This window comes from Maylandia zebra, linkage group LG4, assembly GCF_041146795.1.
Source record: "Maylandia zebra isolate NMK-2024a linkage group LG4, Mzebra_GT3a, whole genome shotgun sequence".
NCBI classification, from domain to species: Eukaryota; Metazoa; Chordata; class Actinopteri; order Cichliformes; family Cichlidae; genus Maylandia; species Maylandia zebra.
In genome coordinates, this window is record NC_135170.1 from 28,352,381 (window position 1) to 28,379,489 (window position 27,109).

At 41.0% G+C, this 27,109-nt stretch overlaps 1 protein-coding gene across 9 annotated transcripts; it reads left to right on the plus strand.

Annotated features, from left to right (window-relative positions):
* gpatch8 (G patch domain containing 8) lies at window positions 1–27,109 on the plus strand. Of its 9 annotated transcripts, none has more exons than XM_076883344.1 (10): window positions 4,052–4,129; window positions 5,052–5,087; window positions 9,297–9,315; window positions 12,352–12,424; window positions 15,861–17,752; window positions 20,141–20,208; window positions 21,247–21,333; window positions 21,426–21,569; window positions 21,664–21,794; window positions 22,071–27,109. In XM_076883344.1, the coding sequence occupies exons 6-10, from the start codon at window positions 20,182–20,184 to the stop codon at window positions 25,906–25,908; spliced, it is 4,227 nt and encodes a 1,408-aa protein (XP_076739459.1). In that variant the 5' UTR covers window positions 4,052–4,129; window positions 5,052–5,087; window positions 9,297–9,315; window positions 12,352–12,424; window positions 15,861–17,752; window positions 20,141–20,181; the 3' UTR covers window positions 25,909–27,109. The 9 variants fall into 9 exon arrangements, with proteins under 9 accessions (XP_004552302.2, XP_076739459.1, XP_012774852.2 ...); XM_012919398.3 differs by having other exon boundaries at window positions 17,711–17,752; XM_012919396.3 differs by lacking the exon at window positions 15,861–17,752.

Sequence of the window (27,109 nt, forward strand, 5' to 3'; positions counted from 1 at the left end):
GTGGATATTGGCAGTGAAGTGTAAATTCACCGCAGAACGTCCTCCCCACCACAGCGCGCTTCTGTTGGACACAGACTGAGCGAGTACACAACTGCTGCTGCGTTCAGAAAATGGCCGACAGATTTTCTAGGTTCAACGAAGAGCGTGATTTCCAGGTAATGCATGTTAAATATTTGGTCCACCTCCATATTTTTTAAAGTGTCGAGGTGTTTCAGTAAGTTAATATCTATTTGAAGGTTAAGGACAGTTTTGACGTATCGTGTACACCATCGTGCATTTCGCTCTAGATCCCCGTTGCTAGCACTGCAAGCTAGCTATGCTAACGCTAGTGCACTGCGGCTCTTTTGATATTAACTTGCCTTACGGCTCAGTGTTCGCCTGAGTGCTATATTTGACCCATGTCTTGGATTATCGTCTTCATTATCAACCGTTTCTTTCTGAAACTACAAACATTTAACCACGCAACAGCAAAATAGATACTGGAGTCCCAATTAGCTCATTAGTGACCTTGGGCATTCTGATTATTTTTCGACATATGCTAAGGATGGATAGTGAGCTAACATAGCTAGCTTGTACGCACATTGAGCTGTTGTAGCATTAATAGCCATAAATGACTGTATTATTTTGACAGCTGAAATTCCACCACAGTTGGTCATCATCAGGTCAAGATGAATCTAGCAACAGATAGCTGTCGGATATTATTCAGAAATTGCCCCCGGTATCGACTTGAAAACACAGAGTGTAAGTTAGGAGCATGTTTAGCGACACATTTTAAGTACAGTGTCCTTGGTCATTCATATACTGATTATCTGCTAATATAACTGTGTAAATGAACTGTCTTTTAGCATTGGTTTCACACCGATGACACTTTTGTTTTGTTTCCACCCGCATTTAAACGTCTGGCTGAATATTGACACAGTAACTGGGAGTCTTTGTAAATATTTTGCGTTATCTTAATAAGTACATCTCCGATGCCAGTTAAAAATCTTATGTTTGTCACATGACGTTATTCAGGTTGTATATTTGGCTTGGTTCTGTAGCTGAATAGATTAATTTCACAACCTCTGTTTGAGCTGTTTGTCCCCCACAAGCCCATCTTGGATCTAAGACCGCACCCAGTAGAAACCAAATACTGTTATGCTTACTAGACTACAAAATAAACTTGCATCTTGACTGTTGGTATTGTTTAATTATAAACCCTTCGCTAGAGGGTCATTCGTCCACTGTGTAACTCAATTCTTTCAAACATCTAAACCTTTTTTTTTTTTTTTTTTAAATTCTTGTGGACTTCCCACTTTTGACGTTGTTGTTGTTGGGCGGTCTATAAGCTGTTACTGCAAGTGAGAATAAAGTAACTGTTTTAACATCTGTTTGAAATGTGTTATCTGGTTCAAAGATACTTCAAAAGAGTGGATACATGGCAGTGTGGCGATTTGAATCTCAGATATCATTCTGATGCACATGTTAATGCTTTTCTGTTCTTAATTACAGTACACTAATGTGGAAGGAGTTTTAATAAATAAAACAAGCCCATCACCAACACATTTAGCATGGAGATTTCAAAACACTGATTCTAGGAAGCATCACCCTATCTATTTGAAAAACTTGCATTGCCTCATTGTACATACATGGACATAGTTCAGTTCTTTTTGTCATGTCTATGTCCCCTTTATTTTATACTTTTTGTAAAAAAGCAGGAGACTTTCTGTGTTGATAGCAGTGTTCAGGCTGGGTTAGTTTATGAGTTTAAAGCTTTTAATTGAATGCTAATCCATGGATGAATGCTTGTATCTATGATTTCTGCTCGTATTTCTTAGATTTTTCTGTTCCGTTATTAAGATACATTTTAAAAATGACATTAAAGCATGTAATCTTTTGGGCTGGTGTTAAGCTTTTTGGTTAAAGTTGGGTGTATTTTGGTAATAGTATCAAACATAATTACAGTTGGAAATCAGCTGTTTCTTTGAGCAGTGTTGTGACAAACTACCAGACATGCAATTAAGTTCTAATTATAAGCTTGCATATAAGAAACTGTTTTGTTTTTTTCCCCTCTGCACCCACTGTGGAACTTGTTTTTTTTGCTGGTTTGTCAGTGAGAGATGAATTGCTGTGTGGTCTGAATGAGTCTGTTGAGGGCAGCTCCAGCACAGCACAGTAGAGCTCTGTATGTGAGAACTGCTGCGAAGGCATTCATATGCTCAGTATTCAGAAAGTTTCTCTCTGACTCCATGGATAAAAGCTTGCTGCCAAGCAACACTATTCAGGAAACACCCACAGATGGTCTACCTAATATCTATAGCACAACTAGCCCAACAACCCTGTCCTCTTTAATGACTTAGCAGTGCTGTTGGACCTGTAGAACATGACTAGTCTTGACTTGCAGAATAATATAACACAATTCATGAGCTCCTGCATAGAGTAACTCTCATTTCCTAATGCGATGTGGTATGGGACATCTATTTAACTGCAATAGCACAAGTGGCAGTTTACTCTCGTAATGCAGATTGGAGAACATGGTCAGAGTCATTTCTATGCAGCACTGGTGTGGGGTTCATGTATTAAGAGTCAGAGTGATGAGGAAGCAAACGGCAGTGAAAATTAGAAGTCATTGTGGTGGATAGAGGCAGTGTTGATAGCACATTAAGTGGTTTGGACAGAAAGTCAGTAGAAGAGGAGATGAGGGGGGAACTGCAGGGAGCCATCGATTTGTTCACAAATAAGCCCTTTGCGCTTCCCAAGCAGCTCTTCTTCTCATAATCCCCGGCTTCGCTCATACTGATGCAGGGTCCTGTTTCGTCTGAATTAATGACAGCAAGTATGGCATCTCATCACCTCATTATAGTAGGCTGAATTAAATAGTTGCTTATCTCTGCAAAACCAGGCTTCCTGAAAAAAAAAGTGCTGCAGTTCCATTGCCCAGCCACATAAGCATTGGTTTCTTTTGTTTTTAAACAGACATTTCTTTTCAGAGTTTCACAAAATGACCAAAGTGATGTATGCTGTAGAGTATTAACAGTTATCATCCAGTGCAAGAAGACTTAGGAATATAGAGGGAAACTAAATATTCTTCTGCTTACAAAACTTTGCTTCTTTTTCTTTTCTATTTTTTTTTAATAGTTGCTTTTGATTTACCTGTCCACACTAACCTGTTTGTAGATGCTACAAGTAAATAGTAAGTAATACACCGTCCAATATCTTTGTAGTCTTTCATAATTCTGAGGGTAGAATAAAGCAAACTCATAAACATGACCTTTGTCTCTCCTCTGCTGCCAGAGAAAGGAAGCCATCTGTCTCTGAGTAGAAACTGCTCTGTAAGCTCACTCCTTCAGTTGGGGTGGTAAGCCCATTACTCACTCTCAGCCTGACCCAAGATTCAGTTTGTATTTCTAAAGCTATGCTTCATATTCAGTCAGATATCCTGAGGAAGCATTAAGTCACTGTAACTGCTGGAAGAAATTTAATGTGAAATAAAGAAATGGAACTCAGCTGTCACTTTAGTTTTTAGTCAAGGTTATCAGATCTTTTAGTTATTTGTGTGCTGGTCTGTTGCTCAGTGTAAAGGGCGGCGTAAAGGTGTACCAGGCACAGGACACTCCTCCCTTCATATTGCTGTCTCATTGTTTTGAAAGTGCAGACATAAGAATCAAGCAATGTGTTGTCTTGAAATGCAGATTTTATGTTCATTCCTGAGTTCTTCCTACAAATTTCTTCCTGTGAACTGCTATCAGTGCTGCAGCAACTAATGGTTATTTTCACTTGCGTGTCTAAGTAACAGCTATTTTCTCAATTCAGATGAATCATTTGATCTCTGAAATGTGAGAAAATTGTGAAAAATTACAGATCTTCGTCTGTGTTTAAAAAGCGTGTTTTGTCAAATTATTAGTCAGAAGACCAAATGATGTTAAGTCATTTTCAAATAAAAATATTAAACTGCTTCTTTTATCAAAGTAGTTGCCAATTTTTCTTTATTAATTGACCAGTTTTCTACTAGTTTTCTACTTTTCTGCTTTCTGATATATTTCTACTTTACACTTTTAAATGTGTCCATCAGGGTGGGAATCACTTTGACCAGTATGAAGAGGGTCAGTTGGAGCTGGAGCAGGCATCCCTGGACAAGCCCATCGAATCGGTAAGGCTGCATCCATCATCCTGCACCATTGGACCAGCTGTGAGAGTGGATATGATTGGTCCAGGGAGCAATAAGAACAACACTTTTTACTCCATTCATACTGTCCGTGTAGCTGCATCCAGTGTTTTCTTGAACACATTGCCACCTAACTTGTAGAATCACTTGTCTCATGTGCATTAATATCCTTTAAGTCCCCCCGCCCCACTTCCCATGTCCTATGCCTACTCCATTTCTTGTGTGACAGTTCAAAATAAGTATGTATAGGCTAGATGTTCCTGTTTTATGTAGAGCTTAAAGATAATCGTTAGATTTTTGTATCAGTTTCCCATTAGTCATTGTTAGTCATCTAAGCGCTAGGAGAAGAAATTGCTGTGAAACCATGGAGTGGATGAAGCACTGTCATTAGTGGCTGGTTTTTGAGTACTTACAGAAAAATTCATACATATTTTAATATGAAAACTGCATACACGTTACACATAGGTGTAGCATGAGTTTATATGCTAAACAAAGCTGGTCACTTATATTTTTTTATGAGTCACTTTGAGATTTCAAGGCTTTTTTTAATTTGTATTTTTTTTTATTTAATTTATGTAGTCCTAAATAAAGTCTTAAAAAAAGGAAGACCAATAGAATGCATTTTGCAGTGCAGATATGTTTTTAAAATGACCACATTAGTTAGTTTACAGTTGTATATCTGATTGTTTTGCAGTTTGTCAAATTTATGTTTATGAAAACTATGCAGTGCTTATTCCACCCCATTTAGCAAACAAGCGAGTGCACATTAGATGGTGTGAGTGGATACATTTGTGTTTGAGTGAGTGTGTGTCTATGTAGCTTTAGAATTTGTGTGTTAGTGTTTGTGTCTATAGGACAGTTATCTTATTGTACACAACTTGGGGTGTTCGACATTTCTCTCCTGCAGCGAATTGGCCCCTATTAGCTAAGCAGCAATGACCCGGTTTGTATTTGCACGCTCTGCTTTCTTACTCCTATCTTTAGGGTCCTTGTAACGCTTCTCTGACTATCTTTCTCTCGCTCTCTCTTGCTCTCTCTCTCTCTCTCTCTCTTTGGCTATCTCTGTTTCACTACTGTTAAACTTTACATCTATTCTCTCTCTACCTCAGTTTCTCTCTCTCTCTCGCTCCCTCCCTACTACACAGTGATTCGGTGTACAGTACCCTCTGTCATTCTGTGCTGGCATGGTGCTTGTGCAACTGGGACTGCATTTTTCGCTGAAAAGGCACTTCGATAATAGCGCAGGCAGCTGTCTTCTTTCTGTCTTTCTTACTTTCTCCATACCCCCGTTCTGTCTCTCAAGCAGTGTGGTGAGCAGGCTCAAACTCTGCTTACTTTCAGTTTTAGGTCACTTTATGAAGCATGTCAGATAGAATCAGTAACCACATAGAGTTAAATAACTCTGAAATACAATTAAATTATTATAAAAACAGAAACAAATTCTTTAATCACAGAGTATACAATAGTAAATGAGTATAATGATGGATGAAAAATTATGAACTCAGGTGAATTATAAGTACTGTAAAATAATTTCTAACCTCAATATTAGCTTGAAAAATAACCTGCATGTTTTGGATTAAACATAGCTGTATGCTATAAAAGGATTTTACCGAGCCCTTGATTTGACCAAGCCTTGTTGAATTTTTAAGAAAGGGTAGTAGGTAGTACTCTGTTAACCAAGAACATTAAAAGATTCTATCTATGTAGAATTTTATGTATGAAGCAGTTCCTCACAGATACAAAAATGATTGTACCGTGTGGGTGAGAGAGGGAGAAAACAGTGAGGGGGAGAGAGGTGGCCTGCTCACCCGGCTTAAGTGGCTCTTTTGCTCCTGCGCTATTATTTGTGGAGGGGTCCTGAGGGCCATGCTGCAGCATCACACAGCTCCTCACACGTCAGCAGAGGTGTTGTCAACTGTCACTTAATTGCCAGTACCGTTAGTGTTATTGAACATAATTGTTTTGGATGGTGCATGCTCAAAAGCAAGGTGATTTTACCGACAGTGCTGTGCAAAAGTATTTAGGCACCCACCATTTATTCATATTTTCCTTTCAAATAGCTAGACCTTCTTGTAATTTTTTAAGTGGCCTTGTGCAATAGCTCTCCAGTCTTTCTGAAGGTCTTTAAAGGTTTTTCTTTGGACATTAAATACTTTTTCATGTATTTTAAGACTAGCTCTTAAAACGAGAGGCCATTTTCAGAGGCTATTGTTTCTTTGTTTTTTGTTTCTTTTCTTCTTCTTTTTTTAATGCCACTTAACACTGACCTGTGAGTAACTGGAGCATAAAAAAGGCACCTTTTCAAGATTTGAACCTGTGTTGTTTCTACTCTACTCATAACTGAAAATGTAGCAAAGAACCACATTTAAATAATATCCTTAGGCACTTTGTCACTAGCCCCATGTAATGTTTTTTTAAAAAAATATTTGAGTTTCAAGAACTGGAGGACAAAATGGCAGGCCTTTAACAAAAAAAAAGCAAATAAATTTATCTGAAAGAAAACATTAAACGTGAGAAAAAGAAACATGATATTGTTATCAATATGTGTGGAAGAGTTCAGGAGAGGGGTACAACCATTTGTAAGACCTGTTGTAGGCTCTGTCATGGTTTGGGGCTGCCTTTCAACCAGTGTTGTTTAAGATCTTTTCTAAATTTAAGGAATTATGATCACAAAAAATACGGGCAACACCTTCATTTTTCAGCCTGACAACGGTGCAGTGCAGTAAAGGCATGCCTTTTTATAGAAATGCACACTTTGGAACATTAACAATCATTGATTGGTTTCCCCAGACCATGGCCCTCAACATTATTGAAGCACTGTGAGATCATCTTGGCTGAACTTCTGTTTTTGAACAGAACTTCTGTTCTGTTCAAAAAGCAGCCATCATCCAAAGAAGAGTTTTTAACTGACCTCTAATTAGCCTGGAATACTATTCCTGAGGACTGCTTAAATAAATGATAAGAAAGCTTAAGAAGGTTCAGGGTGTGCTGATGAATAAAGGTGTTCATTCCAAATTTTGACTTTCATACTCATTAGAATTGTACAAACTGTTTTTTTTGGGGTTTTTTTTTGTTTTTTGTTTTTTTTTTGCAGATGTTTCAATAAGTCGCTTCACCTATTTCCCATTCGCTAGCAAAATATAAATAACCGAGGGGTGACTCACGACTTTTGCACAGTACTGCAATGCAAGCAAATATCAGATGATATTTGGTGATTCAGAAGATATTATGAGGCTGTTCTTAATTTTAAATTTTTAAAAAAAAGGTGTAGTACAGTTTTTAAAGCAAAAAACGTAACTATATTACGCTGACCAAATCCCCAAAAGCATGTTTTAAAAACAGAATTTCATACTTGGATGTAAACGACACATAAATAGAAGTAGATCTAAAAGTCTGCATTAAATTTTAAGCGAAGTTTTTATGTTGACACTTCTATCACAGCTTCCTTAGTGAAAACTTCTAAGGCAGTAGAATTTGTGGCACTTGATCACCAGTGTTACATCTCGGAGCTGTTGGTGAATGCTTTGGCCCAGCTTCTCGGAGCCCCTCTCCAGCCACTTATTGTGTGTGATCTATAGGCAGCTAGAGGTCTGTGGTACTTTATTGGGATATTTTTTTCTCTTCCTATCTTTCCCATTTGGTCTTTGCTATTTTCTCTAACACTGTTTTTTGCATTGCATGTGTTAACTTGATAGCATTCAGTACTATTTCCGCTCAACACTCTGTCTTAATCACAACTACAACCTTTTCTCCCAGACTCATTTCCCCCACGTCTCTTGACCCTCCTAGTCCCTCAATCCTACCATCCTCCTTCCTTCCCTGACCTGACCCAGTACCAGAGCGATATGCAGTGGGCAGCCTCAGAGCCACAGAAACCACACAGATGTGCAATCCAAGAAACATGAGTATTCAGGCCACAGGGAGATTTATTTCTTTATTATGTATTTCTAGGCTTCTTGTAGACATTATGATTGTCTCAAAGTTACCAAGGTTCTAAGAGGAACATTTGGGTGACAGTGTATCAGCTGTTACTGAAGTATGTAGGGTCTTGCATTACAGCCAGACAGTATCTGACACAGCTGTTTGTCCTTGTTTGACGTCTGTCACATAAAAGGTAGGAAGAACAACAGCACAAGCAAAAGGTCAAACACAACTGACCCACATTTTCACAACACCACAGGCTCTAAATTTACCACAGCTACCAAAGGGGTCATAATTGAGACTATCACAAATGATTTAAGTAGCTATTGGACATCAACACACTCTCACACACAAAAAGAACAGGAACACTTATCTGTTTGGAGGTGTTTATTTCTTAACTACACTGCTAAATTCCCTCACCTTGAATTGTGGCTTCAGAATTATGAGGTAAGTACGTGTTTTTAGTTATTTTATTTTAAATAAATGAAATAAAATTGACCCCCCCCCCTTTCTCCCTAAATTAGTAAGTGAAATCTTTAAAATCTGCCACATCTACACATACAAATAGGCTTATTATTTTATTTTTTTGCCTTTTCATGCTCTTAGATGGTTGTTTTCATTTAGTCATACGTAGAGTAACTGACAACTACAGAGCTTCACTTTCAAGGCAATTGCTAAAATGAACGAGGAGCTGCAGAAAGCAATCTTGTCTACCACCACTGAAAATACGTGGTTTTTGTTAGCTTCGGTCCATACGTTTATGAGTATGCCTGTCCAGTGTTGGCATGTCTTTATTAATCTGAGCTAAAGCAATTTCTCACGCCCTGACAGGGACACACACATACTGTCTCATTAAAATGGCTGCATAGGCTCTCACTAAAAGTAAATACTCTGAGGTCTCTAAATGGGGTCCCCTGCATATCACTTTCCTTTTTACATATATGTTGCCATGCACTGTGCCATTGAAAGCACATTGCACACTCTTGAACACCTCCTCTTGTAGAGGTCTTTGTTTGGATAACATTTTCTATTTTTTTTCTTTCTCTTATATTAACAGTCAGTTGGTGGATTTATTGAAATGCCTACCTTTTCTGTTTGTATACAGTATTATGTTTGTTTTAAAGCAGAGAGAGATTTGTATTTTTAAGAACTAGAGAAGCTAGCAGAATTGCAGTTGAAAGCGTTTGGCCGGTTTCTTACGTTGTGTCACGTGTGACTGTTTTTTTGACAGCCCAGTATTTTAAAGCCAGGTTCGTATGGAAATGCCTTCACTCCACTTGCACTGCTGTTGGACTCGCCGTCGTTGCTTTCATCTGTCTGTCTGTCTATTCTTTTGGTGCACTCGTCTGTTCAACACCCAGTCTGCTCCTCATCTCCGCCCTCTAACTTTTGCTGAACACATTTTGAACGCATCGTTTTCTTACTGTCAGCAGTTGGAACTGTTGCCTCATCCAACATGCCCTTGCTGGGTTTTTTTTTATTTGTTTGTTTAGTTGTTTTTTGTTTTGTTTTGGTTTTTTTTGGGGGGGGGGGGGGGGGTTCCTAGTATAATTACTTGATTTAAACTCAAAAGATTGATTTGTGAAAGGGAGCATATACATTTATGGCACTTGAGTCTGAGTCTTTTTTTTTTCCTAACAACCACATTTTGTGCTGGAAAAATAAATCAGCTAACATCAATTGCGCAGGGGATGAGGGAGTGCCTTTCTCAGCAGTTAGTTCAGGGTGGATTTTATTTTCTCAATTCCTTCTTCATAGGTCAGCTAATTCCCCTCATCAATAAATGCTTTTCTGTGTAGAGTCTTGTCAGACTCCAATATTGCAGTTAAGGACAGAAGCAGGTCCTGTGTCAAGAACAGGAGTGGCTTTCACTGCAGCAAATTCTGCAGTGTTTTCCCCTAACAATAAATTCAGAGCACATTTTGTCTATTAGGCATGAAGAAATGATCCTTAGTGGCCATAAAGCCTCTAATTCATATAAGTCCTTGCCCAACTGCTAGGCAGCAACAAGTAATAAACAGTGATTTGCAAGACTTTTTAATTTAGCCTTCAGTGTCCTGATTTAGGAGTTGATTCAGGCAGTCTGTCTCCAGTTGCCTTCCTGCCATGTTAGTCCCAGCGCATATTTCTCTCTTATCTCATTCTACAGCGGAAAGGATCTGACATTTGCACAGTAAAGGAGTAAAAAAAAAAACCAACCCATCAAACTGTAACAGAAACAAGACGTGAAGAATTTGAGTCTTTCTTGAGCATTTGCTGCAAACATCAGCCAGATGATTTGGATATGTTATTCGTGTCACCAAAATGCAAAGTATTTTTAAGTTTCCTGAGTATGTCATATTGTACAAGTATGTCACTTGTAAAATAGGGCAAAGGAAGGCAACAGTTTGCTTTGAAAAACCACCTTAAAAAAGGGCTACAGCCAGATGTATCTCAATTAAAGTCTCGTGGGCGGAGATGCAGTATGCACACTGCGTGTGTGAGTACCACTCCCCTTCACATGCACTAACTCATACAAGCCCAGTTCACTTTCACCACCCTAGAAACTCACCCTCATCATGGCTCAGCCTGCTCTGTTCTGCTCCCAACCTCCTGTTTTTACCAAAGAGAACTAATTGAGCCCCGTTGAGCCATCACTTTCCTCTCTGTGCCTGAACCACCTGAGACTAACACAGTTGGAGTTTTGTTAACCCGCCCACACCCCTCAGCCCGCCCCACTCCTCTGTATGTGTACCATTCACAGTGCGCTACTAACACCGACGATCCTTTTTGTTAAAACTCTTTAACAAAAAGCTGCATGCAGTTTTTTTTTCTGTTTAAACCCCTTCACTTTCTGTTTGTGAAAGTTGATGTCAATCTCTTTGTGATTATAAATATCCTTTTTGTTTGGTTTGTATGTTTTTTGGTAGAATGCAGCACTCTGGTGAATGTTAGACAAGCTTGGAATAGTTATAATCACAACAGCAAAACACTGCTTATTAAGAAATCTCATCGTTACCTGTTTATTTGTGCTTGAGGATGTACTGTAGTGTGTAGTGGTGGGACGGTCTTGCATTTCACTTAATGTTTTTGTTTTCTTGCTGACCCATACTAGTGATATAACGGTCTCCGACATGCACATTTGGCCCCACAGTGTGCTAAGAGTTCCTGTTGTGTATGTTTTTGCACTCCTCTTGCCTCTTTGGTTCATTATCAGTTGCTTGATCTTGTGATGCATTTGTCATAGAAATCATTAGTATTAAAAGAAAAGCCTTGCACGCACGTTCAGAGGCCTCAAGTAGTTTGAAGGTATGTTTTCTCATTTCTGAATACTAATGGTATCTATGAAAATATCAAATTATAAGTGTTGAAATTGGTGGGATGTGACGATTGATAACAGACCAGAGCCGCTAAGGATGTCCAAAAACAAGCACAACAGCTATTTTTCGTATATCTGGTGGGGCTACATGCACACAATGTGTTCCTCTCTTCACCTGCACACCCGCATATCCCCTCACACATGCATATTCTATCCACCCTGGGCCTTGTAATGGTAATCCAAGGCCCACTAGTTCCACTTCTGTCTCTTCCTGTTGCTATCATTTTTTGTGACAGCTGCATATGTTTCATGGTGCTCTCCTCGTCATGGTTACAGAATCACAGCAAGCTTGGAGTTTCTGGTCTTTGTTTTGTTTATGCTAGATTTCCATACCTGTTCTGTGTTACTTTTCTTTGTGTACTGAGATCTTGCTCTGTAGTGGTTCATATATGTATGCGTGTGATACATATATCGCCCTCTCCTTCCTCCTTCCTACTCCTCCTCCTCTTAACTTCTCAGTTAGTGGATGTGACTTCATGTGTTACCTTTATCAATGGAAAAATATAGAAATAATCACGCCCAGTTTCTTTGCCTAATAAAGGTTTTTAAAATGCACTCCTACTTCAGGAGGATATCTTGTAGTTTACAGATTACATATAGCCTCATGTATTGTTCATAGTTGAATTCAACCCTTCCTCTCAGTCTCCCACTTTTTATTCCCCCACACCCAGCCTCCCTTACCACTCTTTGTGCTGGAAGACACTGATTATTACACGCTGTAGGTGATGACGATAATGACGATGGTGTTGGTGGTGGTGGTTGTGCTGATGATGGTAGCGTGATCTGAGTGTTATTTATTTATTTTTTCTTTGTTAGTGTTTTTTTATTTTAATTTTGTTTTTATTTTATTTTTCACCCGTGCTACGGGTAAAGCTCCTCTTATTATTGGAATATTTTTGGTTTTTTTCTTCTCTTCTCTCTCTGCTAGGATAACATCGGGCACCGGCTGCTTCAGAAACATGGCTGGAAGTTGGGCCAAGGCCTTGGCAAAACCATGCAGGGTAAGGGCACACTCTTCTTTACACTTAAGTTCAATGTATGATGGTATTGGAACACTATGTATCATTTTCTTTCCTCTCACATTCCCCCTTTTGTATTATTTTATTTTATTTTTTTGTGCTAGATTTTCTTTTCTCTTTATCTTTTCTCTGCCTTCTTCCTTTGTATCTGGTAGTGTGAAATTGATTGTTATTCAAGGAAACATTGTAGTTGTTTTTTTTGCTCTCATACTGCTGTTACTTTAAACTGAAAGAGGGAAGAAAATATTCTTGACCTTGATTAAGACTTAGGGAAGGGACTTTGGGGCTTGGGAACTAGAATGGAGCTAGTCATCTTCACATAATGCTTTAGTTGACAGCAAAGTTGAATCTGCCCTTTGTTCACATTCAGATTCAGTGCTTTTGAACATACAGTTTGCTGATATGGTGGTTTCTTTGTTGCCTCCAGGGGACATATTTGTTTTATCTATTTCAGATCATGCCCTGAACTTGAAAGCATGTGCTGATCATATCAGAATTTTCTAAATATGGGATAAATAAAGTGTTTATCTTATCTCATTTTTAGCTAAATTGGATTTCTGTTAAAAAACATGTTAAAACATGAGTATTTATTTATTTTAGTTGGATAGGGGTGCAAATAAATGAGAACACATTAGCTGGGTTTTTTCCATTGCAAGAACCTTTCCCAGGGACTAAAGACTTTTGAAGGACCTCTTGATTTTAACTACAGAGGCCCAGAGACCCTCTGGGGGAGTTATTTTACCCCACAAGTCCCTGAACGTTGGAGTGAGACTTGTAGCACTGATTATTTCTGATTCACTTAGTTACCGACTTGTAGCATTTTAACCAGCACTTTGACCAGGCTCATCTCTCGGTCACATAGATGGTAAAAACCAGTTTTGTTACTGTAAAGTGAACCTCATAAGCTGGCAGTTTATAAATATGTTAATCAGCAAGCTAGTATTGAACAGAGTGATGATTCAGAGAAATGCAAAAAAAAAAGAAAGATGGTTTTACAGCCATTATGTTCTAAGTTCCTAATAAACATGCCTACACCTCTGCGCACCTCCACAACCCTACAGGAATGCACTGCATTGCCATATTTTTGTAATCAAAAAGAAGTTTTTATGCTGTCCATTGTGTGGTTGCTGTGTGTGTGCTGGTCATCACACGACCTACAGCTCTGAGACCGCAAACAGAAGTTAGAAATAGGGACCATAGGTCCACTAGTAGCTAGCAGACATTTGATCAGACACTGTGTTGGACAGTCCCATTAGTTGAACACTTCTTGTATCATTAAACTCAGTGTTTACCCTGTATACCTATGACTTTATACAATTGATGAGTCCAGCATTTAATCTAAAAATCTGCTTTTCTATTACTCTAACTGCATGCCCAAGAACATATTACATTGTATTACTCTATTAGTTTAAGGATTGCTTTGTATTTTGAGAGTGACTCTGAAATGCTCAGTGACCTGTGCACTAGAACAAATTCTCTAAGATGTAAAAGGCTTTAGACTAAAAAGCTGCATTAAGAGAGGTTTACTTTCTCTTGGCCATTCATAGTAATCTAATGGCCTTGTTTATATTGAATTGCACGAACTTAGAAGGCTGCACATAGCTGAGCGTGCGGGTTAGACCTTGGCCGACGTTGGCACCTCATTAGCTCAGACCTGCTGTGCTCATAGGCTCATTGGCTCAGTGGCAGTGGTGCAGAGCCTTGGCATGTCTCCACCAAGCCATTTCCTGTCTCTTCACTGGCTTTCCTGTTCTCATCAGCATCTTCATTTTCTCCTTTTCCTCCCCTTTCTGTTTCTACTCGTAGCCTCACCCTTCCCTGAATTCTGCCCAAAAAGAGTGATGTATAGCATTCTATATGAGTGATGTCAATGCCTTCAGGGCAAGCGAGTCCTTGCAGTCTGTTAAGAGTGGAGCTTGTTTTTCTACATAGCTTCTGGTATTAATCTTATCTGCCTCCTCCTCTATGTCCCTTTCTGTCCACTGGATCCATAACATTTTAGTCATGTCTGACTTATCCATCTCCCTCGCTCACTTAGTCTTGCTCAGTTGCATTGCTTTCTCAAGTGCATTGCCCTTCCTGTAAACCTAGCAGTAACATCTGTTTTCAATATTGGCATTTTATTGAGAAACACCACTAATACTGCAAAACAGTGAAAAGCACACGCCCAAATTACATAGTTGTCTTAAATGTGTTGGGGCTTAGGCAGAGCTTGTATCTGGGTTGCTTAAATTTACTTGTCTTATATATACAGATCTATAAACATGTGTCCAGGATAGTGCTGCTTAATTGTTTTCATCTAATCCAGATTTCCTTGTTTACATGGTTCTGGGAATAGGATTTTTCAGTACACTGTATTGCCAAGTAAAAGAGTGAGAAAAGGGGGTCTTGAAAATGTCTTGGACTGTGTGCTTGACAAAATTTGAACACAGACTGCCTAACTAAACAGTGTCCTTAGTTTACCAGAATAATGGTAAGTGTTGACATTTGGCTGACCAGTAGAGGAAGACGAACATGATGAATCCTCTCTCTACTGTTAACATAGAGCTGTTATGTATTTTTTGTTGGTTTTATTTGAGTGTAGAAAGGTATTAAAGTAAGGTAATCACTATAGTCTTTACCTTTTTTGCTCATGCAGAATTACAGCATGCATGGTCTGTTCTTTCCATGTTAAAATGTTGCTTCTAGGAGTCACTTGTCCTCCAGAGACACTGAGCTCTCGTGAGCTCTGGTTGTTGAGTTTTATTGTTGCTGCCACCCTAGCAGCTCTCACATGTACATATATGGCCTTGGCTCCTAGTGTTGTCTCTCATAGGTATTCTCAGGCTGACCATGGCCAAGGACCAGAGTAGGCCAAGAGGCTGCTTCATTTCTTTCTGGGCAGGCTGACAAGTTTATGGAGGGTAACAACAGCAGAAATTTCAGAGCTTAGCGTTCAGTAACCATCATTGTTTATTTCCATCTGGCCATGAACCAGTGAATAGCAGACTATTTGATGTGATAAGGATGTGTGCTTTGTGTGGAGGAGAGAACAAGTTGCAGAGGCTGACTGTGCTCTTGTTTTTGCCGCTGGCACCAGTCATGAGATTATGTAAGCATCCTGCTTTGTGGGCAGATGAGACTGCGGCAAATTGTGTCCAGTTGTTGTGCTGGAATTAATGGCCCAGTGTTGGAGCACGCTATCTCCTGTTGAATTTTGCTAATATACTTAGGAGTAGGCATATCACATAGGTGAACCATTGCATCTCATTGAAGTCTGCTGGATAATCACTATAATCTTCCTCTTCTTTCCTGTCCTCTTTGCCTGAAGAGACGGTTGATGAAATTTGACATTAAAGCATTGTGTCCCCTTTTTTAAGTTTTTCACTGTATTGACTCTGTTCTTATTCTTCTTTTGTCCCTTTTGCCCTTTTTTTAGGTAAGGTTTGTTGGATCCTCTGTATGTCAGTGTGTGTGTGTGCGTGTGCGTGTGCGTGTGCGTGTGGGTGGGTGGGTATGTGTGTGTGTGGGTGTGTTTTCTTTTCCCACTCTGCAGTTGACCTCAGTGTAACACCCCTTTTACAGTTTATCATAGGCTAATGGCCTCTGTCAGCTTCCTCTTCTTTGCTTTATAATCACTAAACCTTTATTTCAATCTGCTTATGAGTAATGTGCTTCAATTTGAACAAAGGACGATCCATTTTAAATCAAGGTAGATTTAGGAAGCCATGATTCATTCAAAATCCTTAGAATCATCATCTCCGTGTATGTTAGATTTTTTCCCCCCCTTCTTAGAATTTCCGTGGCTGCTGTTGGGTAATCTGATTGGCTGTAACCATGGCTCAGACTGTGAATGGCTTGCAGAGTAGACAAGTTTTCTCCCCTCTGCTTGTTTGCCTGTTTCTACCTCCAAACCTGTGAAACTCATGTGTATGTGTGTGGTCATTATGTGGAACTGAGATGCGTGTGTGTCTGCTACTGACCGGGCCATAGAGTCAACTTGCAGGGAAAACCTCTCCACCTCTTACACCCCAATTGTCTCTGTCCCCATGGTCACAGGCTCCCATCCTCCCCCCGTTTCTTTGCCCCTTCAGCATAGCATGTTTGTCCCAGAGGTGCACTTCTGCCTGCCTCCAACTGTCATTCACCTGGGGCTTTAAGCAGTGTTGGAGGTAGCACACTAAACGACTACGTTCACATGATATAGGACTATATGACAAAACGATTGGATGCACAATTAACATCTTTAGTTGTACTTGAGTAACGTTGCTGTTCCATAGCAATAAAGAAACTACTCTAAGCACTGCTCAAAGCCTTGCTGGCTCTTCCCTCAGGTACATTTTATGTGTAGTTTGTGTTCACTTTTTCCATGGTTAAGCACATCCCAAAATGAGCTTGCTGGCGGTAGGCTAGCGAGGAAATGAAGGAATCTCAGGGAGATTTGCTAACTGGGCTGACAAGCATCTGCAAGGAAAAAAGCTCAGAGGGGGAAAATGGTGGTCATCCCTAGAGACACCTATTGTCTCAATCTAGATATTTGACCACATCTTTAAAAAGGCAAAAGTATATTTTTGATTCATTACTTTTCTTAGGCGGTAAGCCTCCCTCTAGACCCAAAATACTATCAGACGTGGCAGTTTCTAGTCTTTTTACGCAGAATAGCTCCTTTAACAGTTCTTATTTGATGAGATTTCACTTTTTTTTATTTCCCAAGCTAAAATATGAGGGATTTCCAGGGTTTTTACTAGATGTAAAACCAACCTGCTTTTCCACTACAGGAACTCAATGACATATGAGAATGCATACATGCATGTATTAGTGAAATGGTAGCATTCGTCATGATAAAGTTTAAAACCATGTTGTTTGCGCTATGTTATAGTGTTGGTTCATTTAGCACAATCTCCTGAGGGGAGCTCAGATTTTGCTTCCGCAACTCCCACTGCCCCATTTTTTTAGCTTGTGTTCAGTTACAGGTCGCAAGTTCCCATAGTGGAAAAGATGTAAGGGGTGGTAATTTGTTTTTTGGGATATATTTTGTTTGAGAAACAAGATGACATCAGGCTAGGGGCCTGGGGACTGGGATAAGTGGTTGGGAGAGAGTGGTGAGAGGAAATCCCTGTAAGCACCTAGCCCTGAATGAAGGGATGAGGGGGGGTGGGGCGGTTGACACACAGTAGCCCCTCTGGTAATGAACCCCCCTAAATCCCATAACCACACTCCCAACCCCACCCTCCCTTCTCTATGTGCCTCAATCTTCCTGCTTAACCAATTGGTGTTTCTTTTTTACAGCGATTTGATCCTGCCCATGTTGTGCTGATGGTAAACTTAGTGGTAAATGTTATTTTATCCCCCAATTGAATTGTTTTCTGTTTGTTTTTATTTCTCCAATTTTTTTTTGGTTTGTTTTTCCTTTCATCAGAGCACCAATGCTACATAGGCTTTAATTCTCTCTGTATTAGTCTTCATTCTGCTGCTTGTATATTACCATGCATATGTATTACTCTTAGAGCATTGTCATTTTGTTTGTTTTCAGTTTTTTTTTCTCCAAAAAACCTTGTGATTCACACCCTGTGATTTAGATGCACATTGTTTTTGTCTGGTCCCTTTCTTTTTCACTGGAATGGGTAATGTGGAAGTATTGTCACTGTGTTTAAAGATTGGTGATAGTTTGGGATGACTGTAATTGTTCATTAATCTATAATTCTAGGCCTGACTTGTGACTTGTCAGAGAGACCACTGCAGTGGCTGGCTAACAGACTAAACCCTGTTTTTGGTTTCACTTCTGCTGCTGCTTGATAAAGGGCATGAACTTACATGTCCAGGCTATCAGTAGTCTTGTGATCTCAAAATCAGCAGTTTTCTTTCACTTCCTTAGTTTGAATATGGCCAGAAAAATCATCCAATCACTGTTAGGTATTCTGTTTAAGAAAAAAAAAAAAAGCCTGCCTAGGTGACAGACACTGCCGTGGGACTGAGAGTGCAGGCAGACTGTTATACAGGGTGCTACTATGCCCATGCATTTGTTTTTAAAATGACTATGTCATTGGGCTATGATGGCTAAAAGAAACAGAGATTTGCAATAAATTTTTTCTTACTTTCCTGTCTAGGAAAGTAAGAATGTGTAAGAAAGCCACTGCGGTTGTGATAATTTTGAAATTTTAATCAAAACCAAAAGGTTTTGAACATATTATTTACTCCATTACTTATGTTTCGTTCTCTTGATTGAAAATCATCTGTATTTACGAATAGGAGAATTCTATTTTCTCTTCTTTATATATGGCACCAACTGGTAGTAAGGTTACATCTTATTTAGCGCCACTGTAATTAAATATTAGTAGTTTTTCCATATGCCCAATGGTATACATAGAAATTTAATTTGTGGAAAAACCTACATTGGATTATTGGATTTGTGGGAGGGGAAAAAAACTGAAACCAAACTGAATTGATAATCACTATCAGTGTGATTAATTATTACATCTGGCTGGCATCAGGAGCAGCAGACTAGTCCAAATTCTCTTTATGCCTTTTGTTTTGAGATTCCCCTGTCTGTCTGTCTGTCCCCCCCTCCTTCTCCTCCTACTCATGCCCATGTTTTACCAGGTAAGTATCCCCCATCCCTTGCACTGTCACCATGGCGATACCTGGCCTGTGACGTCACTCTGCTGTAGTTCAGTGCTTGTGTCCTTTTTTTCTTCTTTTTTTTTTAATTTGACTCTTTCTCTCTGCTTTGTTTGGCTGATTATGAGTGGATCAAGCAATTCAGTGTCAATCTCCAATGTAGTTTTGATTTACATATATTTTATATCTTTAATGTTTCATTCTGTTTTTGTTTTTTTGGTTGTCTTTGGTTTGTTTATTTTTCTACAAGTTAATTTCCTTCTGATCTAGCTCTTTTCACAGCTTACATAACATAGGTTAAGTAAACGGAAGAAAAATCTTTCAGCTTCAGTCATAATGAGGAAAGGGGGCCTCTGACAAGGGAACAGGTTTGGACCTCAGGACAGTAAATGGTCAGACAGACAGTTCAGCAAGAAGTGATGCAATAGCCTTTAGATAATATTGGGAGCCTTTGTTACTCTCAAGGAGGATGTCGCAGTGGTGTTTTGTGAGCAGCAGCTGCAGCTCCCCTCACACACACACACACACACACACACACACACACACACACACACACACACACACACACACACACACACACACACACACACACACACACACACACACACACACACACACACACAGTCCCTCGAGCTGCAGCGTCCTTGATAAACTTGGCATTCTGGTTTAACAGGACTGCAGGAATGAAAGGATGGAGGAGGGGTGCCAGAGAGGCACAAATGAAAACATACCGGCTTAAAGATCAGTATGCTTTGTAGTGTACTTCTATATCAAGACATTTTACTGAGCAATCCTGATCCCCTTGTCTTCATTTACTCCATCAGGAATCCAGTGCAGCTAATTTGACTCATTCATAATGCAAACCAGCAGCCCGGTCAAATGTAACAGGAAGGCTAAATTGGTTTGTAGCTGGTGGCTGCAGTAAGCTGTGAGAATGGCTGGTGTTTGGTTCACTGTAGCTTTCTGGTCTCTTTGCACTTGAAGGCAAAATTCTCTAACCCCAGCACCCTATGCTCTAAAAGCAGGCTGTCTCCGAGTTGGTTCTTCATCCAAGCATTAAAAAAAGCTCACCTGGTCCTCTCTCTCTCTCTCTACCCTTAGGACGCACTGACCCTGTGCCCATCATCCTTAAGTATGATGTCATGGGGATGGGACGAATGGAGATGGAGGTATGATGCTCATTTTTATCGATTTGTACATTTTCTTTCTTTCTTTTTTTTTTTTTTGCACCTTAAGTGCCCAAGTAGTAGTTTAAGGTGTTTAGATAAATATTATGAACTTGTTTTGACACTGGGGTGAGTGCTTTGACTGTGAAATAGAAATGACTTTGAAAATGAGCAGTTGAGCTAAAATGCTGTGTTATACAAGGTCGCATGGTTTTGAAAATCCCATGTTTCAGGGTTGCTCCTGATGAGTCAACCAGATAGCCTCTGGACCAATCATCAGGAGCTCTAAAGACATTTACATAGCATAAAAACCATACTGTTAAGTATTAAGAAACACTTTGTGAGTGAATAATTAGCACAAATTTTTGTATATCTATCTATCTCATAGTATGGGATACATTCCTTTGCTAGGTCCCTTAAGAGAAGTCTCAAGGCTATGGCACAGTGACTTCCTACAGGACTACTTAAGTATAACGGGTCCTGTTCACAACACGCAGTTCATGCAGAGGTGTTCTGTGTTCAACATATTAAAGATCTTGACTGCCATGGACAGTCTTAACCACTTCAAATACCTTCAGACATGAATGATGAATGATTCTATTTAATGAAAACAAAACATGTAAAAACCACAAAGAAGAATGTGACACCAACACTGCCCAGCTAAATAAAACTATGCTTAAATTTTCAGCGAGCATCACTGTCAGTTATTTCAGCTCCTGCCTTTAGTCTTTGATATTTGTCTTGAAATAACATTCACCTACCTTGGTCGCATAGATGTTTCTACAGCAAACAGTCAGTCAGCATGATAAACGTGTAGCATGATAAACGTGTGTAACAGCACACAAGCGACACAAACTGACCAACTGTTCTTCTTGGAGTTTCCATGTGCTGTCTTCTATAGTCACTGTAGGGACTCGATGCGTTCAAGTCACATCAGCTCTTCTATGCACCATATTAAACTCATTTTTGGTATATAAGATGAACTTGGACTGGCTTTGACAATGTTGTTGCTTTATGATGTGACTTTTTTGTTTGTCCTAGCTGGATTATGCCGAGGATGCCACAGAGAAGAGGAGAGTCCTCGAAGTGGAAAAGGAAGATACAGAAGAACTGCGACAAAAATACAAGGTGAGGTTGTTTATCTCTTTGTCACAGTGATAATAATTGTTATCACTTGTATTTTTTTGATACTGTATTTTTAAATTTCCCACTAAAAACAGGACCAGATGGAAAAAGAAAAAGCCATCGCAAAAGCTCTGGAAGACCTGAGAGCCAATTTCTACTGTGAGCTGTGTGACAAACAGTACACCAAACACCAGGAATTTGACAACCACATTAACTCTTATGACCACGCTCACAAGCAGGTACTGCTGTTTAGCAAGCATTGCGGTGTTGATGTAGATCTGTTTTTAATTAAAGACACGATGAAATGATGTTCCCGTTTTCTCTGTCTTGCAGAGGCTTAAAGAGCTGAAGCAGAGAGAGTTTGCTCGTAATGTGTCATCACGTTCCCGGAAAGATGGAAAAAAACAAGAAAAGATGCTGCGGCGATTGCATGAGCTTGCTGAGCAGAGAAAACAGCAAGACCGGTAAGTATTTGTTCCTGGAGTGCCATCTGCTGGATGGGTTGTGTATATATATTTAATGGGACATGGTGAAATTACTTATTTTATAAATGTCACTGGTTCAATATGTTAGTCCAAACTAGACAAATTCAACAAAATGTATTTCATTTCACTTACTGTAAGTTAAAACATATTTTTGTATATTTTCATCTTTTCCAGTAAGCATGATAAAAATTAACGTCAAAGACCTCGATAGTAAAAATTTGTCCAGCATCACATTGGTGTAATGTTTTCTTTCAGAACTCCTGGAAGTGGACCTATGTTCAAAACAACTACAGTCGCTGTTGATGGAGAGAAAGGAGAAGACAGCAACAGCATGACACCCGAGAACAGTATGACACAGTCTTTGGCAGACACTGCCCTGGAAGGATCACTGTCAGATAAAACTGGTCAAGCCTCCCCAAAGTCTGGTCCAACCTTTAGCTTCTCTCTGGGAAAGAATGCCTCATCCTCGCCAACTTCCAGCAACGCATCAAAAGTCAGTGTATCATTCTCTTTTGCCAAGAAAGCACCAGTAAAACTGGAGACAGCAGCTGCTGTTTTTGCTGATCATGGTGAGGAAGCTATGGAGACAGAGGAGAGTCAAGAGGGAGAAAAGGCTGGAGGACAAGATGACACATCAGGCTGTGGCACAGACAGCCCTAAGGGACTGTCTGGAGGAGGTGAAGGAGGAGAAGGAGCTGATGCAGCAGGTACAGAAGAGGTGCAGCAGCCTGATGATGGAGGATCTTTAGCATCAACGCTTAGCAAATTGAAAATGATGATGAAAACCAATGAAGGATATGTTGGACAAGAGCCTCAGTACTACCACTATGTACCACCAGCTCACTGTCGAGTAAAGCCACACTTCCAGTTTTTGCTGTTCATGAAAGCCTCTGAACAGTGTCAGAGCAAAGATGAAGACGATGAGGAGGAGACACAAGAGGAGAACAAGGCTGAAGAAAGTCCAGAACAGACAGAGAGCGGTGTGACAGAGTGCAAAACTGAAAAGGAACATGGCAATGTTACTGTAGATGCTGACCCAGACCTAGTTCCTCTATCAGCTAACGTAAAGGCAGAAGAGGAGACCCCTTCATGTGCAGAAGATGCAGCTCCTGCTGTACCAGCTTCACCCACCCAGAAAGCAGAGACGCGTGATACTGTGGATACAAACGCTGGTCCGAAAATGCCCACTGGTCCCTTCTTTCCAGTCCTGAGCAAAGATGAGACTACAACCCTGCAGTGGCCATCAGAGCTCCTTGAATTTACAAAAGCTCAACCTTCCCTGTCTTACAGCTGCAATCCCCTCTACTTTGACTTCAAACTGTCCCGTAACAAAGGAGTGCGTGGTGGGAAAGTGGCAAAGTCCCCCAAGCCTGGTGAAGACACTGATGACAAGGGACAAGAAGTGAATGCTTCACCATCTGAAGTAGAAATGGCTACTAAACCTGGAACTAGTGCTGACAAAGACAAGCTAGTGTCAAAAGGAGAGTCTGGGCAGCCAGAAAGTGAAGAACAAAAGCCCACAAGTGGAAGTAATAGTGCAAAGAAAAAAAAGAAAAAGAAGAAGCATAAGAAGTCTGCAAAGCATTCAAAACGCAAAGGAAAAGAAAAAGGAGCGAGAGAAGATGCAGAAGGTGAGACTGAGGTAACACAAGAAAAGCCCAAAAAAAAGAAAAAACACAAACGTAAGAAGAGCAAAAACAAGGCTCAAGATCAAGCTGAGGCAACAGGTGAAGAAAAGGAAAAACCTAAACCAAAGTCGGAAGATAAAGCTGCTACCTCCTCTGTACAGCTGACAACTGGAGGGGAAGGAGCTACAGGAGCAGAACTGGGGAAGAGGAAACGTGGTGCTAAGGAAGTGCCTTGCAAATCTGGAGCAGAAGGAGGGAATGGAAAAAGTACTGACAAGGCCAACTCATCTGAAGAGCACAGTGGCAACAAAAGACAAAAGACTGACACCAGTGCATCTCAAAGTGCCTCGTGCTCCACCTCAGCCCAAAAGAGTCCTGGCTCTGGTAGACCTCCGAGCAGTGAAAGTGAAGAAGGGGGCTCTAATACCCAGCGCTCACGTCATCACAGGTCAAGCCCGAGGGAACAGCGCCGCCACCATAGTGAAGAATCAGGGCGATCCTGCAGCCGTTCATCGAGACGGGGGGAACGACGAGGTAGCAGTCGCCGACGTCATCGTGGCCAAACCTCCCGTAGTCGCTCTTATTCCAGCAGCTCTGAGCGCTCCTCAGCAGGGAGCAGTGCCTACAGCCACCGTAGCCGAAGCTACTCAGACAGCTACAGCGACTATAGCACAGAAGGTCGCAGACGTAGGCGCTCCAAACGTTCATCCGACTCAGAGTATGACCGCAGGAGTAGCCGAGGACGTAGACGATCCAGGAGGCATCAGTACACATCTTCCTCTTCAGAAGACTCACGCTCACGTTCACGCAGCTACAGCCGCAGGAAGAGGCACAGACGGCATCATCGGAGCAGCTCCAGAAGCTCCAGCAGCTGGAGTCGCAGCACTAGTGCAAGATCCTGGAGGCGGAGCTACAGTCGTAGCTACAGCTCTGCTAGCCGCTCCTCCAGTTCAAATAAAGGGTCTCCTCACAGGCGAAGCACTAGGGGTCGAGAGGATAGTGACACCCATCGCAGAGACTTCAACCGCTCACGCATCTACCGCTCCCAGTCTCCACGGTCTTCTTCTTCACGAGGCCTTAACCGTAACACCCATTCATCCAGCTCGCTGGGTCTGAGACCAGGGGGGTCTCGAGATGCAGGAGAACAGAAAAACACTCTAACTGCACGACAGCTGTTGGAGAAGGTTCAGTCCAAGAAAAGCTCTGAAGATTCTACCACAGGAACAAAATCTGGGATTAAGATTAAAGACCCACCGCAGGGCTATTTTGGCCCAAAACTACCCCCATCCCTTGGAAACAAAGCCATGCTTCCACTAATTGGTAAGCTGCAGGCAGGGAAAAAGCCAGCAATTCCTTTAATCAGACCTGAAGAGGGAGAGAAATCAGGGACGGGGAAGAGCTCTGAACCTGAAGGAGAGGTTATATTAGTAGAGCCTATAAGGGAGTTCCCACCTCCACCACCACCTCCAGCTCCACCAGTTCAGAAGGTTGAGGAAGCCCCACAGAGCACAGTGACTCAAGAAGAGACACAGCAGCCTGCAACAGAAGACCAGGGGCACCAAGAAACCCGGCCAGTATTTGAACAAGAGCCCTCCATGATGATGCCCCAGTACCAAGGAGAGTCAGGACAAGACCTTTCCCAGAACCAAATGATGGAGTCCATGATGCCTGAAATGCAGCAGCAGCAGGCTGCCATGCATGCCTACCCTGGTTACCCACCGCCCAGCTTGGAGGAGGATGGCATGGAGGCAGAGGAGGATGGACTGGCTCCTTTGGAAAGTCAGCCAATTACATTCACACCAGAGGAGATGGAGAAATACAGCAAGCTGCAACAGGCTGCACAACAGCATATTCAGCAGCAGCTTTTAGCCAAGCAGGTCAAGACTTTTCCCTCAGCTGCTGCAGCAGCCGCTGCCGCAGCAGCTGCCACTTTGGCCCCAGCGCCCCCTCCACCAGCCCTGCAGCAGATCCATATTCAGCAGCCAACTGTGTCCGTAGCTTCTGGCACATCCATCACCACAGTGCAACACGCCATCCTTCAGCACCATGCAGCCACTGCTGCGGCAATGGGCATCCACCCAGCTCATCCCCACCACCCACATCCGGCACATGCCCAGCTGGCCCAGGTACATCACATTCCCCAGCATCACCTTACCCCCATCTCCCTGTCTCCTTTGGGGCCATCACTTGGTCATTCTCTGGGACACTCACTGGGGCATGCAGGATTGATCCCTGCCCACCCAACAGCCTTCCTCTCTGGTCAGCCAATACATATTATCCCTGCTTCTGCACTTCATCACACCCCCTTAGCTCTCCACCATGTTCCACACACAGCCCTCTACCCCACACTTTTCACACCCCGACCCTCACAGGCTGCAGCAGCAGCAGCGCTTCAGCTCCACCCACTCTTACACCCAATATTCTCAGGACAGGACCTCCAGCACCCCCCTAACCACGGCTCTTGAAAACAAATGAAAATGAAGTAGTGTGTTCACAACAACCAACCACTAAATGAAAGACTTAACCTGAACTCTCTTGGTTTAGGGTTTTAAATAAAGTCTTTGTTACATCATGCAGGCTGTAAGATGTGGATCTTATGAGAACTTTACTGGCCTTCACAGTGCAGCACGTCACCACAAAGTGGTTAAGACTGCTGGGTTCAAAATCAACACTAACATTTTCTTCTGGTACATGTGAGATTTTTATTTTCTCATTTTTTCAGATTTGTTTCTCCCCCCTCTACAAACTGTAGACACTTCCTCTAGACCATTGGTTTATATTCCAATTTGGGGAATAGTAACAGCCTCAGAAACTACTGGAGTTTTTTGTTGTTTTTTTTGCTTATTTTGGCAGCCAAAGAGATACATGATGGCTAAAGGTGTAAGCAGAATCGTGTTACGATTCAAGGAAGTGGTTTTGTTCTAGAGGTGAACATTTTAATCTGTGTAATCTAATTTTCAGAGATGGACTCTTTCATGATTACTGATCTCTTGTTGTGTTTTCAAATGACTACTCACTCTCTATTGGATTCTTGGTTTAAAAGTAATTTGTAATGCAGTAACTTGTACATAGGTCAGTGTGTAATGTGAAGAAACCCACCAGTGACAGCCATATGAAAAAACAAAACCGATATGGTGTCCAAACAAGTATGACACTGTCATACAAGAAGCCCTCTCTAAATCAGGGGAAATGTGATGAAGGGGTGTAAATCTCCTGAATACTCTGAAGCAAAGCTCTTGTTCCCTGGGATGAGGGTACATCTGAATCAATTGCACTGAAATCTGTACATCAAGATGGTGCCTGTGCATCATATAATAAGATTGTAGTATACTGCAATAATTGTATTTTTCTGTTTTTTAAATTATTTTCCAAAATGCTCTTCAAAAGAAGAGCTGTGTTTGGCTTTTTTTGTGTGTAATTTTGTAAATAAAACTGCTGTAGATTAACCTATTAACGTTCTACTGGGTTGACACTGCTGTTGGGGGGAGGGGAAAAAGCAGACAAATGACAAATTGGATGGGAGGTGGACACATGTATTTTATCACGGTGGTTTGTTCATCCCTGCTGGGGTGCCAAACAGCAGTGACCTGTTTAAAAAGAAAAGTAGCAACTCTGTATTTTTTAAAGACTTAACTCTGTTTCACCAAATAAAATCCTGAGTTTGTG